This window comes from Vipera ursinii (genome assembly GCF_947247035.1).
Source record: "Vipera ursinii genome assembly, chromosome: 7".
Lineage (NCBI taxonomy): Eukaryota > Metazoa > Chordata > Lepidosauria > Squamata > Viperidae > Vipera > Vipera ursinii.
The window spans coordinates 76,676,862-76,692,891 of record NC_139521.1 but is presented as its reverse complement, the minus strand read 5'-3'; the positions used below and the strand labels follow the sequence as shown (position 1 = coordinate 76,692,891).

At 45.8% G+C, this 16,030-nt stretch overlaps 1 protein-coding gene across 1 annotated transcript in view; it reads right to left on the bottom strand.

Moving 5' to 3' along the window:
• The window catches only part of DYSF (dysferlin), a 113,365-nt gene that overhangs the window by 34,775 nt on the left and 62,560 nt on the right, over window positions 1-16,030 (bottom strand). Inside the window, exons 35-38 of the mRNA XM_083368049.1 lie at window positions 12,931-13,032; window positions 11,334-11,495; window positions 10,598-10,763; window positions 6,342-6,415 (exon numbers count right to left, since the gene is read on the bottom strand). Of these exons, the coding sequence (XP_083224175.1) occupies window positions 6,342-6,415; window positions 10,598-10,763; window positions 11,334-11,495; window positions 12,931-13,032 (504 nt within the window). The remainder of the gene's footprint in view (window positions 1-6,341; window positions 6,416-10,597; window positions 10,764-11,333; window positions 11,496-12,930; window positions 13,033-16,030) is intronic.

Sequence of the window (16,030 nt, the reverse complement as noted above, 5' to 3'; positions counted from 1 at the left end):
TTTCAGACAAATGGCTGTCCAGTCTCTTCTTGAAAACCTCCAGTGATGGAGCATTCACCGAATAGAGCTGGAAGGGACCTCGGAGGTCTTCTAGTCCAGCCCCCTGCTCAAGCAGGAGAACCTATACCATCTCAGACAGGTGGATGTCCAGTCTCTTCTTTAAAATCTCCAGGGATGGAGCGCCCACGATTTCTGGGGAGGGAAGCTCTTCCACTGGAAAAAGTTCATATCCAGCTGCGTGAAGTCAAGCGCCCAGGATTTTTATTTTTATTTTTAATATTGCTATCTAACAAGGATGGCCAAAGAGCTTCCTTTAACTTTCCACGGTGACAGGGAGAAAGACAGCCGGGATACCCCCATTTAATGCTACTTTGATGGGTTAGGACACCTTATGCTTTATAAAATGTCCCAACTTAATCGGTTGCCCAACCATGTGGGAATCGACGTCCACCTCTCTTCAAGTTGCCAAGGCTGAGAAACCCTGATCCAATCTATTCCATTTCTGATGCTGACATGGGTGGCGGGGGCTTCGTGCTCTCTGAGCTGGGAGGTTTTCTTGCAGACGTTTCATCACCCAACTAGGGAACCTCATCAGTGTTAGAAGGGAGTGGGGGTTCTGGAGAGGAGGAGGAGGAAGAGTGTGGGGTCCTTGGTGCTGTCTCAGCTGGGTGGTTACTTGCAGACGTTTCATGGCCCAACTAGGTAACATCATCAGTGCTAGAAGGGAGTGGGGTTTACTCTGTGTTTATATACTCATGGCTTGCCTTGTCAGCATTGATGGGAATATTTTTGCTGGCTCCTTGATTAGGTTATTGTTTACTATGCCATTGTTTGTCTGAGTTGGTAGTTCCTTGGTTGGCTATTGTTCACTGTTCGATCATCGGTCTATTTATTAATCTTGGTTTTAATCTCTGCTTAGCTGGATGTTGAACCACCAAGTCCACCCCCATTAATCTGACAGGGCAAATCACTGTAAATAAACAGACAGCAGACACCCCCCACCCCTTCCTTCTAACAGTGATGATGCTACCTAGTTGGGTCATGAAACGTCTGCAACAAAACCACCACGCCCAGAAACCATCAAAGACCCCAGTTATCCTCTTGCTCCTCCTCTTCTCTTTTGTCTTCTCCTCCTCCTCTCCGTAAACCCCCCCCCCCTCTTCTAGCACTCATGAGGTTCCCTAGTTGGGTCGTGAAACGTCTGCAAGCAAACCGTCCAGCTCAGAGAGCGCCAAGGACCTCAAAGTTTTCCTCCTCCTCCTCCTCCTCCTCCTCCTCCTCCTCCTCCTCCTCCTCCTCCTCCTCCTCCCTCCCACCACTGATGGTGTTCCCTAGTTGGGTCGTGAAACGTCTGCAAGAAAACCGCCCAGCTCAGAGAGCGCCAAGGAGCCCGCCTTCTCTGCTCTGGTGTCTGGCCAAAGTTTTGCAGAAAAATCTTCCTTCAGCAGTGCAGGCCGAGCCCTGGTCCTGAGCACTGGAGAAGGAGCAATCCCTCAGAGGGCTCCCAGGAGCTAAGCTGCAGGCACCAACATCCGCCTTCCGTAGCTGGGAAAAGAGAACAAGCTTCTCGATGGAAAAAAGGGAAGTTGGAGGACTCTGGAGAGAAACGAGCCCGACTTATTTGTCTTCTGGCAGAGCGAGAAGGCTCCTGCCAAGAAGACGACGAACAGTTTTGGAAGCAAGCCCCCGATGTATCTAACCTCTTCTTTCAGTTCCGGGACAGGAACATCTCGGTATAGAAAGAAGAGGTCAAGGTGTCCAAGGTCATCATTGGGCCACGGGTTTGGACCCTGCCCAGGACAGGATTGGAACATCCTGTTCTGAGCAGTCTCCAAAATCACAGCCGAAAGGTCCAGTAACCGAGGACCTGGCGACTTGTCCTTGTGTTGGGCGCCATGAAACTCCACCGCTCAAGATGTCGTGCTCTGCACTTTGTCTCTCATACTTTGGCTGAGCAAAGGCGCCTCCGCTCAGATAAGAGACTGATAACGCAGGAGCGGTTCTCCCTCGGAGACCCTGAAGAAGCATGAGAGTCAGCAGGATCTTGGCAAACGTGAGGGAGGTTTAGGTGGAGCAAAGGGGGTTTGCCTATCGTCAAAACACACACAGCAGGGAATGGTTCTGCTGGCTGGTTATGGCAGAAAGGAGACAACTCTGAGTATTGGAATGAAGACGTAACAGAATAACGGAATAGCAGAGCTGGGAGGGACCTTCCAGTCCCACCCCCTGCTCAAGCAGGAGACCCTCGGCCATTTCAGACAAGTGACTGTCCCACCTCTTCTTAAAAGCCTCCAGTGATGGAGCACCCACAACTTCTGGTGGCAGGGTGTTCCACTGGTTGATTGTCCTCACTGTCAGGAAGTTCCAGCTTGCTTCTCTCCTTGATGAGTTTCCATCCGTTGCTTCTTCTCCTGCCTTCAGGGCGCTTTGGAGAATAGCTTGACCCCCTCTTCTTTGGGGCAGCCCCTCAAATATTGGAAGACTGCTATCATTTTGAAAGTTTTGGAAGTCCTCTAGTCCCACCCCCTGCTCAGGCAGGAGACCCTCGGCCATTTCAGACAGATGGCTGTCCAGTCTCTTCTTAAAAACTTCCAGTGTTGGAGCATTCACCACTTCTGGTGGCGAGCCGTTCCACTGGTTAATTGTCCTCGCTGTTAGGAAGTTTCTCCTTATTTCCAGGTTGCTTCTCTCCTTGATGAGTTTCCATCTGTTGCTTCTTGTCCTGCCTTCAGGGGCTTTGGAGAACAGGTGGATCCCCTCCTCTTCTCTGTGGCATCCCCTCAAATATTGGAAGGCTGCTATCACGTCACCCCTCGTCCTTCTTTTTATTAGACTAGACCTGCCCGGTTCCTGTAACCGCTCTTCATATCTTTTAGCATCCAGCCCCCTGATCCTCTTTGTGGCTCTTCTCTGCCCTCTTTCCAGAGCCTCAGCATCCTTTTCACATCGTGGGGGCCAAACCTGGATGCAGGATTCTACGTGCGGCCTTACCAGGACATTATAAAACAGTCCGTGGCCATCTCCGTGTGTGAGAAATCTCTGTCTCCTCAGAAATCTCTCTCTCTCTCTTTTGGACCAGAAATGAATGGGGGGGAAAAAAATACTTCAGAAGCATTCTTTATCTCCGACACAGCCGTCTCTTTCCTTATGCACAAATATTTGGCAAGGATACGTGTCTGAAAGCAATCCACAAGCGGCTGGGCCCGAGATACTCGACACATCCCTCTCTGGCCATAAAAAAAAGGAAGGGTGGGAAGGTATCTCTGGCGAACATCTCCTTGGTCAAGGTGAGAAGCTGTCAGAGCCTCAGCAATGGAGGGAGCTGGTCCCTAAGCCACGCACTAAGGACTTGGAGCAGAGCGGAGAAAGAGAGGAAGACGTAAAGCATCCAAGTTCTGGACACAATACAGAAAAGATGCCAAGATCCTGGAAAGCGTGCAGAGAAGATCAACAGGGGCCAAACCTGGAATCCTGCCTCCAGTTTTGGTCGCCACGATGTAAAGAAGATGTTGAGACTCTAGAAAGAGTTCAGAGAAGAGCAACAAAGATGACCAGGGCACGGGAGGCTAAAACATATGAAGAACGGTTGCAGGAATTGGGTATGTCTAGTTTAATGAAGAGAATGACGAGGGGGGACACGATAGCCTGGTTCCAATATCTCAGTGGCTGCCCCAAAGAAGAAGGGGGTCCACCTATTCTCCAAAGATACCAGAAAGCAAGATAAGAAGCAACGGATGGAAACCAATCAAGGAAAGAAGCAAGCTAGAATTAAGGAGAAACTTCCTGACAGTGAGAACGATTAACCAGTGGAACATCTTGCCTCCAGAAGTCAAGCTCTTCTCCAAAGCGCCTGAAGGCAGGACAAGAAGCAACGGATGGAAAATAATCAAAGAGAGAAGCAGCCTAGAATTAAGGAGAAATTTCCTGACAGTGAGAACGATTAACCAGTGGAACAGCTTGCCTCCAGAAGTTGTTCTGAAATAGTTCTGGAGAATTTGTTCAGAAGAACTTCTGGAGTTGCCTTCAGAAGCTCCATCCCTGGAAGTTTTTCAGAAGACATTGGACAACCATTTGTCTGATATGGTACAGAGTCTCCTGCTTGGCCAGAGGGTTGGAGAGGAAGACCCCTAAGATCCCTTCCAACTCTGTCATCCTGTTCTGTTCCGAATGGCTTGCCTCCAGAAGTTGTGGCTACTCCAGCAGTGGAGGTTCTTAAGAAGAGACTACACAGCCAGTTCTCCAGAATGGCTTAGTGTCTCCTGCTTGAGCAGGGGTTGGACTTGAAAACCTCCACGGTCCCTCCCAGCTCTTATCTTCTTCCATGCTGCACTGAATAGAATAAAACAGAATAGAACAGATTATAGGATAGGATAGGATAGGATAGGATAGGATAGGATAGGATAGGATAGGATAGGATAGGATAGGATACGATAGGATAGGATAGGATACGATAGGATAGGATAGGATAGGATAGGAATAGAAAATGGATAGAGTAGAGTAGAGTAGAGTAGAGTAGAGTAGAGTAGAGTAGAGTAGAGTAGAGTAGAGTAGAGTAGAGTAGAATAGAATAGAATAGAATAGAATAGAATAGAATAGAATAGAATAGAATAGAATAGAATAGAATAGAATAGAATAGAATAGAATAGAATAGAATAGAATAGATGATAGGATAGGATAGGATAGGATAGGATAGGATAGGATAGGATAGGATAGGATAGGATAGGATAGGATAGGATAGAACAGGAATAGAAAATGGATAGAGTAGAGTAGAGTAGAGTAGAGTAGAGTAGAGTAGAGGAGAGGAGAGGAGAGGAGAGGAGAGGAGAGGAGAGGAGAGGAGAGTAGAGTAAAATAGAGTAGAATAGAATAGAATAGAATAGAATAGAATAGAATAGAATAGAATAGAATAGAATAGAATAGAATAGAATAGAATAGAATAGAATAGAATAGAATAGAATAGAATAAAATAGAATAGAATAGAATAATGGAATGGATAGAGAATAGAAAAAGGAATAGAATAGGAATAGAAAGGAATAGGAATAGGAATAGGAATAGGAATAGGAATAAGAATAGGAATAGGAATAGGAATAGGAATGGAATGGAACAGAATAGAATAGAATAGACCGAGAAGGGACCTTGGAGGTCTTCTAGTCCAACCCCGTGCTCAAGCAGGAGGACCTATACCATCTCAGACCTGATGGCAAAAGGGGGCAGGGGGCCCCTGGATGAAACCCAGAGCTGCTACCCGAAGGGCCCCAGGAAGTCAGGGAAACATTGAATCCTCCCTGGGGATTTATGCGCCAGCGTCTAAACCAGGTTTCTCCAGCCTGTCTGTCTCTCCGGCTAAGAGGCTGGCTGGAAATTGAGGGCGTTGCGACTGAGGAACTCCTGCCGGCAAGGAGAGGCTGAACGGAGGTCACAGGAAACAGAGGAGGCAAAATGAAGGATGATCAACTAGGGACATCCTGTAACAGAAGCTCTTAGGATCTCCGTGTGGAACCGCCAGTTTGACCGAGATCAGCTTTAGCGCTGCCAAGACAAACAACGGACGGGATTATCCAATTACAGTATCCAACTCATTCAATTATCCAATTATTATAATGATCAATTATTACGTTGACGGAACGATCCCGCCTCAAGAATGCGCACGGAGGGCTCCACTTCGGCTCGAGGGGAAGTATCCAGTGGACAGCAGCATTTATTTCCACATTTTTGTCATTTGGGGGGGGGCAATGGGGGGGGAGTTCAGCAGACACACAGTACGTTTGCAGATGACACGGACCTGGGGTGTTGGGGGGGGGCTAATACTTTAGAGAGAAAGGGGAAATTCAGAGAAATCAAGAAAGGCCGAAGCACTGGGCTGAAATAGAATCACACACAGCAGAATTACACAGAATCGTAGTGTTGGGGGGTGGCTGGAAGTCATCTAGTCCAACCCCTTGCCCAAGGCAGGAGATCTCTCGAGAAATGGAGGCCAATATTTCCTTTGCCAAACAAGACAGGTGTGAAGTGAATTTTTTCTGACTTTAAGACCTTTCTCGCTGCAGTCCTTAAGCTGGCTCAGGAATTCTGGGAGTTGAAGTCCATGAGTCGTAAAAGAGCCAAGGTTGCCTAACCCTGACCTAGACGTGCCCAATGCCTGCATCTCAGACTCTTTTCCTCACTGACCTCAGCAGCTACCAGTTCTACACACACATGCACCGTCACCAAGATGCAGTCCTCCGCAACCTCCAAGGAGCTCTCCTCCCAGGAAGTTGCACAGCAAACTCAGTTTAGCCTTGAAGGTTGTTCCTTGCTGCTGCTTTCCATAGGATGTTTTTCTAGCACCTGAGCTGGCTTACCTGGATTGATATGAGAGGCTCTTTGTCATCGACGTCAATCAGAACATCATCCTTTGGGGTGAGGCTCATGTCCTCTGTAAAAAGAAGGAAGAAATTAGCTCCAGTTCTGGGAGCTGACCGTTCTTGCTTCCATCCGTGTGTCTTTCACACCATCCCAGCTGCTTAGGTCGTCTTCTTCCGAAGGTGTATTTCACACCAAGAAGATGGACCAAAGTCTCTGGACCCTGTGATTTAGGCACATTGTCTGGGAAGGTTCAAGATATATCTGGTTTCAGTATGGGCAGTTACAAGCTAGACGGAAGGAAGATCAGAAAGTTGGTATTTCGACAACTGATGAAAATTTGGTTAAACAAATAAGAGATCGAAGTCCAGCACATATAAGGAGGATATATAGTGCATTGATAGAAATAGATTCAGAAACGGAACTTGTTAAAGACTGTATGATAAAATGGGCCCCGAATTTTCAGGAGCCCATAACGATGGATATCTGGGAAAAGATATGGGTCAGAAATGTAAAATTTACACAGGCACAAAATTTAAGAGAGAATTTTTATAAAATGTTTTATAGATGGCATTTAGATCCTAAAAAATTAGCATGTATGTATCCAAATTATTAGCCTAAAAGTTGGAGGTGTGGTTGTGATGATGCAACGTATTATCATATATGGTGGACTTGTAAAAAAGTTAAAGCTTTTTGGATTAAAATTTGGTGGAATATGCAGAAGATATTTAAGAAAAAGATAAGGTTTTCTCCACAGTTATTTCTGTTGGGTATTATTACAGATTGTACTGTTATAGAAACTAAATTGATGTTGAATTTAACTACGGCAGCAAGACTCTTGGTAGCGCAATATTGGAAGAAGGAGGAACTGCCTACTATAGAAGAGTGGACTTTAAAAGTTTCAAACCTGGCAGAAATGGCAAAGATTTCAGCATATTTGAAAGAACAATCGCAACAGAGATATATTTTGGAATGGAGAAGATGGATTGATTATATTCAGAATAAATATGGGACTAAAAAGTTTCATTTAGCATATGAGTGAGCATTAGCATTATATGATGTATTATTATTTATCTATTATTATTTAGTTATTTAGTTATGTTTAAGGGGAGTTAAAGTGCGATAGAATTTAAAGTGTTTTTTTAGTGAGTTAGTATATTTTAGCTTAAGTTTGTAAAAGTTAATACCCTGTATTCAGCTCTGGGAAGTCGGGAGGGGGGGAAGGGGAGGGAGGGGAAGTGGGGTGGGAGGGGGAGGGAAGGAGTTTATGTTTTTAAAATGTATTTTAAAACTTTTCAGTAAAAAAAAAAGATATATCAACTTGCATTATTGACATCGATGAGAAATTGATGAAGGAACCGTATGAGTACATGCTAAGTTTAAAGATGGAAGAGGAACAAGTTAAAGAAACAGTGATAATAAGGGCAAAAAACGTTGGGCATGACGTAGAGTTAGAAAACTGGAAAAGTTTTTGTGAAAGAAATTCTAAAATAACAAAACCTATATACAAAATGTTCTACAGGTGGCACTTAACACCTGCGAGGTTAGCAACAAATGTTTAAAAACATGTCTAGCAATCGTTGGAAATGCACACAAAAACCAGGCACGTATTATCATCTTTGGTGGACGTGCCCGAAAGCCAAAACTTTGGTCAAGAATACATAGATGGTTAGAGAAAATGATTAAAAAAAACACGTAGATTTTTAAGCCAGAATTATTTTTCTTAGGTGTAATTGTAGGAAATTATGAGAAGGAATGTGTATATTTAATGTTACATGTATGAACTGCAGCGAGAATTGTATGTGCTCAGCGTTGGAAGGATGAAGAATTACCAGCCGAGGAAGAGATAATTGAGAAATTTTTAGATTGTGCAGAAATGGACAGACTGACAATGAAAATGAAAGAGAAAAAAAAGATTCAGATTACTTTAGATTTAGGCCTAGGCCACTTTATGACTCATGGACTTCAACTCCCAGAATTCCTGAGCCAGCCATGCTGAGGAAAAAGGGAGAAGTTTCCAAACTGAGCCATGCTGGCTCAGGGATTCTGGGAGTTGAAGTCCACAAGTCATAAAACTGCCAAGGTTGCCTACCCCTGGCTAGGCCTAGGCCGCTTTATGACATGGACTTCAACTCCCAGAATTCCTGAGCCAGCCATGCTGAGGGAAAAGGCAGAGGTTTCCAAGCTGAGCCATGCTGGCTCAGGAATTCTGGGAGTTGAAGTCCACGAGTCATAAAAGAGCCAAGGTTGCCCACCCCTGCTTTAGAACACAGGATACATGTTATCAATGGCTAGAAAAACGAGGTAGAGAAAAGGGAGTTTAACATATATTAGTAAACTAAATATTGGGACCCACACAATATGTTGCTGATAAAATATTAAGGATTGTGACTATAAACAATTAATAAAATATTGAACAATAACAAAAAGATATATCAACTTCAAACTACCAAACAGGGCACATGCGAAGTCTTCTCCAATCCACCGGTGTTCTGGGTGTTGTATTCAATAACATCTGGAAAGTGCCACGTTAGAGAAGAAGGACAGATACCATAAAACTGACCCCAAGCCAATCAACCCACACACAACTGACCACGGATAGTCGAACCTTCTCAGGAAGTCACCATTCTCTCTTTTTTTTTATTGAAAAGTTTTACAAAATTTTAATAGTAAACCCCCCCTCCCCATTAACCCTCCCCCCTTCCCTCTTCCCTCCCTCCCCCGGACTTCCCAAAGCAGAATACAGGGTATTACATATAGCAATCTTATGCAAACTTATGCTAAATATCTATTACAACGTTAACAAACCTTCCACCCTTTAACTCCCTTATAACAAAACTAAAGTAATTATAATAACACTTCTACAATTGTTAAGAATTATTCATATGCTATTCGAAACTTTTTAGTCCCATATTTGTTCTGAATATAATCAATCCATCTTTTCCATTCCAAAATATATTTTTCTTGTGACTGTTCTTTCAGATATGCTGAAACTTTTGCCATTTCAGCTACGTCCATTACTTTAAGTATCCATTGTTCTATTGTAGGTAAATCTTCTTTCTTCCAATGTTGCGCCACCAAAGGTCTGGCTGCCGTTATTAAGTGTAACATTAATTTAGTTTCTATAACAGTACAATCCGAAATAATCCCCAATAAGAATAGCTGCGGAGTAAATCTTTTTTTTTTTCTTAAAAACTTTCTGAAAAATCCACCATATTTTTATCCAAAAGGCTTTAACATTTTTACATGTCTACCATATATGATAATAAGTTGCCTCTTCACTACCACATCTCCAACACTTAGGTGGCTGATTTGGATACATACATGCTAACTTTTTGGGATCTAAATGCCATCTATAAAACATCTTGTAAAAATTCTCTCTTAGGTTTTGTGCTTGTATAAATTTTACATTTCAAACCCAATTTTTTTCCCAAGTATCCATCATTATGGGCTCTTGAATATTCTGAGCCCATTTTATCATACAATCTTTAACTAACTCCAATTCTGAATCAATCTTTATAAGAGCATTATATAACCTTTTTATATGCGATTGACTTTGATCTCTAATTTGCTTTATCAAATTTTCATCAACTTTTATTATACCAATTTTCTGATCTTCTTTCCATCTGGCTTGTAGTTGTGTATACTGAAACCAAGTCTGTACTATCTTTTCTTCTTTTAATACATTTAAAGGTTTCAGTTTCAAAACATTCCCTTCCATCTTAAGAATTTCTTTATAAGTAATCACATCTTGTTTCTGCTCCACATTTACCATTCTCAAATGACTTCGGGTGACCACAGGTAATCAAACCTTCAGATGATACTCAAGAACAGGGCTCTCCAAACTTGGCAACTTGAAGACTCGTGGACTTCTACTCCCAGAATTCCCTGGCCCTGGGGTAGGCAACCTTGGCTCTTTTATGACTTGTGGACTTCAACTCCCAGAATTCCTGAGCCAGCCATGCTGAGAGGACAAGTAGAGGTTTCCAAGCTGAGCCATGCTGGCTGAGGAATTCTGGGAGTTGAAGTCCACGAGTCATAAAAGAGCCAAGGTTGCCTATCCCTGCCCTAGCCAGTCATGTTGGCTGGGGAATTCTGGGAGTTGAAGTCCACAGGTTTTCAAGTTGACAGGTTTGAAGACCCCCTGCTCAAGAGCAAGGCTTCCTTTGCGAATATCACATATAATGTATTTGTTCTAGAAAAGCCACCCATTTTTTATGACACCCCCCTGCAAAGATCTTCCTCCCCTCCTGACCTGCATGGGTTTCAGGAAATACTTCCTCTTCTTTGTAGGGGTCACAGAGGAATTCTTGCAGGGATCGGATGGTGCACTGGCCCACCACAGGTTTGCGCCCAAAGGGCCTGTTGTCAATGACCTTGATAACGATGGGAGGGCAGTACAGATCCTCCCTTGGCAGACGCTGAAAGAAGAACAGGCGCAGTTGGCACCAGAGGGCAGAGAGAGAAGATGAGGGATAATTTTTTATTCAAATAACGTTGTCAACCATCCGGCTAGCGAATCCAACACTGAAGAAACTCTACGGTCTTCAGGTGCCATATAAGCGATGATCTTTACTGAATACAAATAATGGCACTGAAGGAGCAAAACCAACTCTAGTTTTCCCACGCAAAATTCTGCTTAGTTAACAATGGCTTTTCATAAACCCCACCCGCCACGTGTTCACATTGCCCAATGACATCCTTTCTGTTTGTTATGGGAACGGTCGACTTCTTCGTCGGACACCGGCTTTGGATGACGTTGGTTCTCACGGTCCATGGATGGCTTCTTGGAACTCCCCTTTTCTTTCCCAGGCTTTCCCTTCCCCCTGTTTCTATGGCAAGGTGAGCAGCGACAGAGGTTAGCAAGCATCTTAGCCAATTCAATCTTGAGAAACAGTGGAACAGTAAATATAATTTTCTGTACAAATATCACAAGGAAGAGAAAGCAATGCTCATAAGAGACAAGAGAAGGCTGAACGAGGTAGCCTCACCACTTCCATGAAGAGAACGGAGGTGTCAAAGTTGGGGTTCTTCTTGAGGCTCTTGATAACAGTTGACTGGACCGTCTGCCCACCACACTCCACGAGAAGACTGGGAGAAGTTACACTGGCGAACTGGTAGCTCTTCAAGTTTCGAAGACCCCAAGCCAACACCTGTAGCAAAAAAGCAACAGAGAGGGCCACCATCTATTAAGAGCCTAAACTGACCATAGAGGGACCAACACAATCTTGATGTGGACAACTCAGCTAGAGCTAGTTTCGTGGGATGTGTTGGATGTGAATTGTGGGAGCGGAAGTGGACATTTTCTGTTTTCCAGAGAGGAGTAGGACCATTACAAAAAAGGTAATAAAATCAGGCATGGTCACAGGGTGACCCCCTCCTCCCAGACGGTAACAAGGAAAACAGTTTGTGAAGAGGCTGTGTCGTGTCCCAGACAATCTTACGGACTCTGCTCAAGCAACGCTTCCGTGCTATGTCCTGGATGGGAGGGAGGGAACTGCCAATAATCTTTTCTGCCATCCTCACCACTCTCTGCACTGCCTTCCTGTCTGAAGCAGGTATGCTTCCAAACCAGACTGTGATGCTGGATGCTCTCGATCGTCCCTCTGTAGGAAGTGGCGAGGAAGGGGGAAGGAAGATGTGCTTTTCTCGTGCGATGCAGAAAATGCAGGCGCTGCTGTGCCCGCTTCACCAGGGTCTCGCTGTTCAGCGACTAAGCTCAACTTATCCTCAACATACGACTCTAATTGAGCCTGAAATTATGACCATAAGTTGTGGCAGCCTTTAAGCACATCTTCCTTCCCCCGTCCTGACCACTCTCTACAGGGGGACGATCGAGAGCATCCTGTCATACTGCATCACAGACTGGTTTGGAAGCATCCCTGCTTCAGACAGGAAGGCGGTGCAGAGTGGTGAGGACGGCAGAAAAAAATATTGGCAGTTCCCTCCTTTCCATCCAGGACACAGCAGATACGTGTTTCTTGAGCAGGCCCCGTAAGATTGTCTGGGACACTACACATCCTCTTCACGACCTGTTTTTCTTGTTACCTTCTGGGAGGAGGGGGCTTCATGGTACCCAAAGCAGAAATCCAGATTCAGCCACAGTTTTGTTCCATGCAGTATTAACCTTGTGAACTCTAAGCTTCCTCCTTCCGTTATGTATTCAAGATGGACAGTGAGTAATATTTATATTACTTGTATGTAAGGGTGTAGGTCTATACATATGTTGTATGTAGCATGTTTTAAATGTGTGTTATGTATGTGTGCACTTTGGGAGGAAGCAACTAAATTTCATTTTTAATGTGTGCCCTTCTGCCCACAAGGAAAAAAAGGACAATAAAGGTTATCTATTCTAATCATAACCGTTCCTGCATTCGATGGTGTTACCACAAACATTTGGTTAGATGTGTTTTGCGATCCGTTAAGAGTCTGACTGGTCACAGGGGGTAGAAACTGACTAGACAAAATAAATATTTAATTTGCGGAATGCCACCCTCCCGTGTCCCGACAGCTTTCACAAAAAAATTAGCAATTCTCTTTCCAGAAAGTTTGGACAGATCCCCGAGTCACAAGATCTTTTGCGCCCACCTCGATGGCCGTTCGCTGGAGAACCGGCTTGATTCCTTGAGGGACCATGTAGATGTTGGGCTCCCTCTGGGGTGGAGGGTAGGGCAGGTCTGAATCTGCAGACTGGGAAGAGAGATAAATTGGGTCAGTGGGTCTCCTTTAGGGGGTAAAAGAAATGGAAGTCCGGCTTGCCGGTTCTTCGAACCAAGCCAGATCTAAGGAGGAATTTCGACAGTGAGAACAATTCGTCAGTGGAAAGGAAGTTTCCTCCAGGAGCATCTGTCTGGGATGCTATAGGGGCTCCTTCTTGAGCAGGGGGTTGGACTAGATGACCTCCAGGGCCCCCTCCAATTCTGCTATTCTATTATTCTGCCAACCCATTCTCCAAAGCCCCCGAAGGCAGGACAAGAAGCAACGGATGGAAACTAATCAAGGAGAGAAGCAACCGGGAACTAAGGAGGAATTTCCTAATGGCGAGAACAATTAACCAGTGGAACGCCTTGCCACCAGAAGCTGTGGGTGCTCCAACACTGGAAGTTTTTAAGAAGAGACAGCCATTTGTCCAGAATGGTGTCCTTCTTGAGGAGGGGGGGGAGGGGTTGGACTAGAAGACCTCCAAGGTCCCTTCCAACTCTTGTTATTCTGTTATTCCTCCCTGTAACTTCACTCACAGGCAAAATGAAAGGTGAGTAACGTTGGTCAAATGGATAGGTCTGTTCATCAGAGTCAGGCCTGGAGGTCAGATCTTGGTGCTCTGCAGATCTGAAGCAGACATGGGAGTGTGTGTGTGTGTGTGTGTGTGTGTGTGTGTGTGTGTGTTACAATTGAGATTGCCGCAAGCCTTTGTTCCTTACATGTTACAACATCCCTTCGTACTGACAGTGAAGTCTCTCCTTCCATGAATCATCTCCTGGTTTTATTGAACACCCCCCCCCCCCAAAAAAACCTGGGCTCAATAAAATAAAAATAAAAAATTGCCCAGCCCTCCCCCACCCGAGGGCAAATTTGGGGAGCTTGGAACCCTCTTCCAGCAGAGGGAGAGGCTGCCAGTCCTCAGTAACTAACTTTAAACGCGCTCTCAACCGACGCGCGTCCATCCTCCGACAAAAAATTAAATAGTAATAATAAAAAAGAAAAATAACGGATGAAAAGTTAATTAATTATAAAGAAAAACAAAAACGACAAGATTATTTTTTTTTTAAAAAAAGGAAAGGGCGGGCTTGAAGGATCACCAGGTGATTTTTTTTTTTTTCTGCCATCGGTTTTCGACGTTTGTAACTTCCCTGGAAGGGCAGTTAGTCGCCTTACAACAACTTCTTTAGTGACCGTCCGAGGTGACAAGGGTCACTGAAAAAAAAATGACGTGGTCGTTTTTTCCCACACTTACGACCGTTGCAGCATCCCCAAAGGTCACGTGGTCAAGATCCGGACGCTTGCAAACAACTCATATTTATGACAGTTGCAAGGTGTCCTGGGGGTTGTAAAAACGGGACAAAATGGTCATAAAACAGGACGAAATGGTCCCGTTTGGTCATCGAATGGGACAATGTGCACTTAATGACCATTTTTCACACGTACGACGAACGCAGCATCTCCGTGCCCACGTGACCAAAATTCGGACGCTGGGCAGCCGGTTCCTACTTACAACGGTCGCAGCGTCCCCGGGAGTCACAGGATCCCCTTTGGCGACCTTCTGACAAGCAAAGTCATTGGGGGAAGCCAGATTCACTTTACGACCGTGTTACTAACTTAACAACGGCCAGGAGTCACTTAGCAACGGAGGCGAGGAAGGTGGCGAAATGGGGCAAAACCCACTTTACAACGGTCTTGGCAATGTGGGGCTCCGTTGTGGCTGTGAGTTGAGGACGACCAGCCTAAATCCGTGGCCGTGGCACCGTGCCGCCAGCTGCCAAACAGCCAGATTGGCGTCCTCAGGAACCCCGGTGCCCTCCGCCCTCCACCAACGGGCAAAATCCCTGCCATTTCAAGCCATCGCCTCTGGCGAGACCGTCTGAGCTGCCCGCAGCGCCACCCGGCCTGGCTCTTCAGCCTTGGCCCCCCAAATCCGCAGGCGTCCCCCTAAACCCGATCTGGAGGGGGGGGAGTTTAGCCTCCAAAGGAAAGGAAACCCCTAAGGCAGGGGAGGGGGGGAAGCCCCAAAGGCAGCTCTCAACCAGGGGCAGTTGGAAGTAATTTCAGTCGCAGTCCCTTTTTTCCAGCCAAAAGAATTATTGCATTAAATTTAGCAGGCGTATACATTTCAAACATCAAATCGGCTCGTATTTATTTATAGATCCCGCCGATGCGTATGTAATAAGGCTGCAGGGAGGCGGACAGGGTGGGGGCCGGCCAACGCTGCTCGGTGTGTGTGTGTGTGTGTGTGTGTGTGTGTGTGTGTGTGTGTGTGTGTGTGTGTGAAAAACGGCTACTTTTCCCTGGCAGTTGCCAGGAGCTGCCTAAACAAAGCGGCTTGTTGTGCGGGATGGCACTGCCAACACGGCTTGGGCGTAACTGGAGCCCCCCTGCCGTCCCCCGAAATGCAGCTCCCCACCGGCACCGCTTTGAAGATTGACAACCAAAGGGGGGCACCACCCCCTAAATATCTCCATCCAATTTGCAGCACCCCCAAAGCCAGAGAGAGTCTTGCAAGGAAGCTGTTGGGACAGCCGAGCCCGGCCCGGCCCTGGTCCTGCTCTGCTGCCCACCCCCCGCCACGTTCACGCAGGGAGCTCGAGTCCCAAACGCTTAGAGGGCGGTGGATCAGTCCATTGCCCCATCCCTGGAGGAAGCCCCAACGGGCAGGGAACCATCCATCCCAGAAGAGGAGGTGACCCATCAGCCTCTTCCACCCAACACTTATTCTAAAGGAGATTCCTTTGAAAAGGATCCGGAAGGTCCGGTTGGTTCAAAGGCGGCAGCCTGTGGGGTTTGGCCCGAGTCTGGATTTGCACACGTGACCCTCCTCTTGCGGAGACCGTATTGGTTGCCGATTTGCTTCTGGGTGCAACTCCAAGTGCGGGCTGTCCCCGTTAAAGCCCTACATTGGAAGGACCGTCTTTTCCCAATTGGTTTCCCAATTCCTGACAGCGAGAACAATTAACCCATGGAATGCTTCAACACT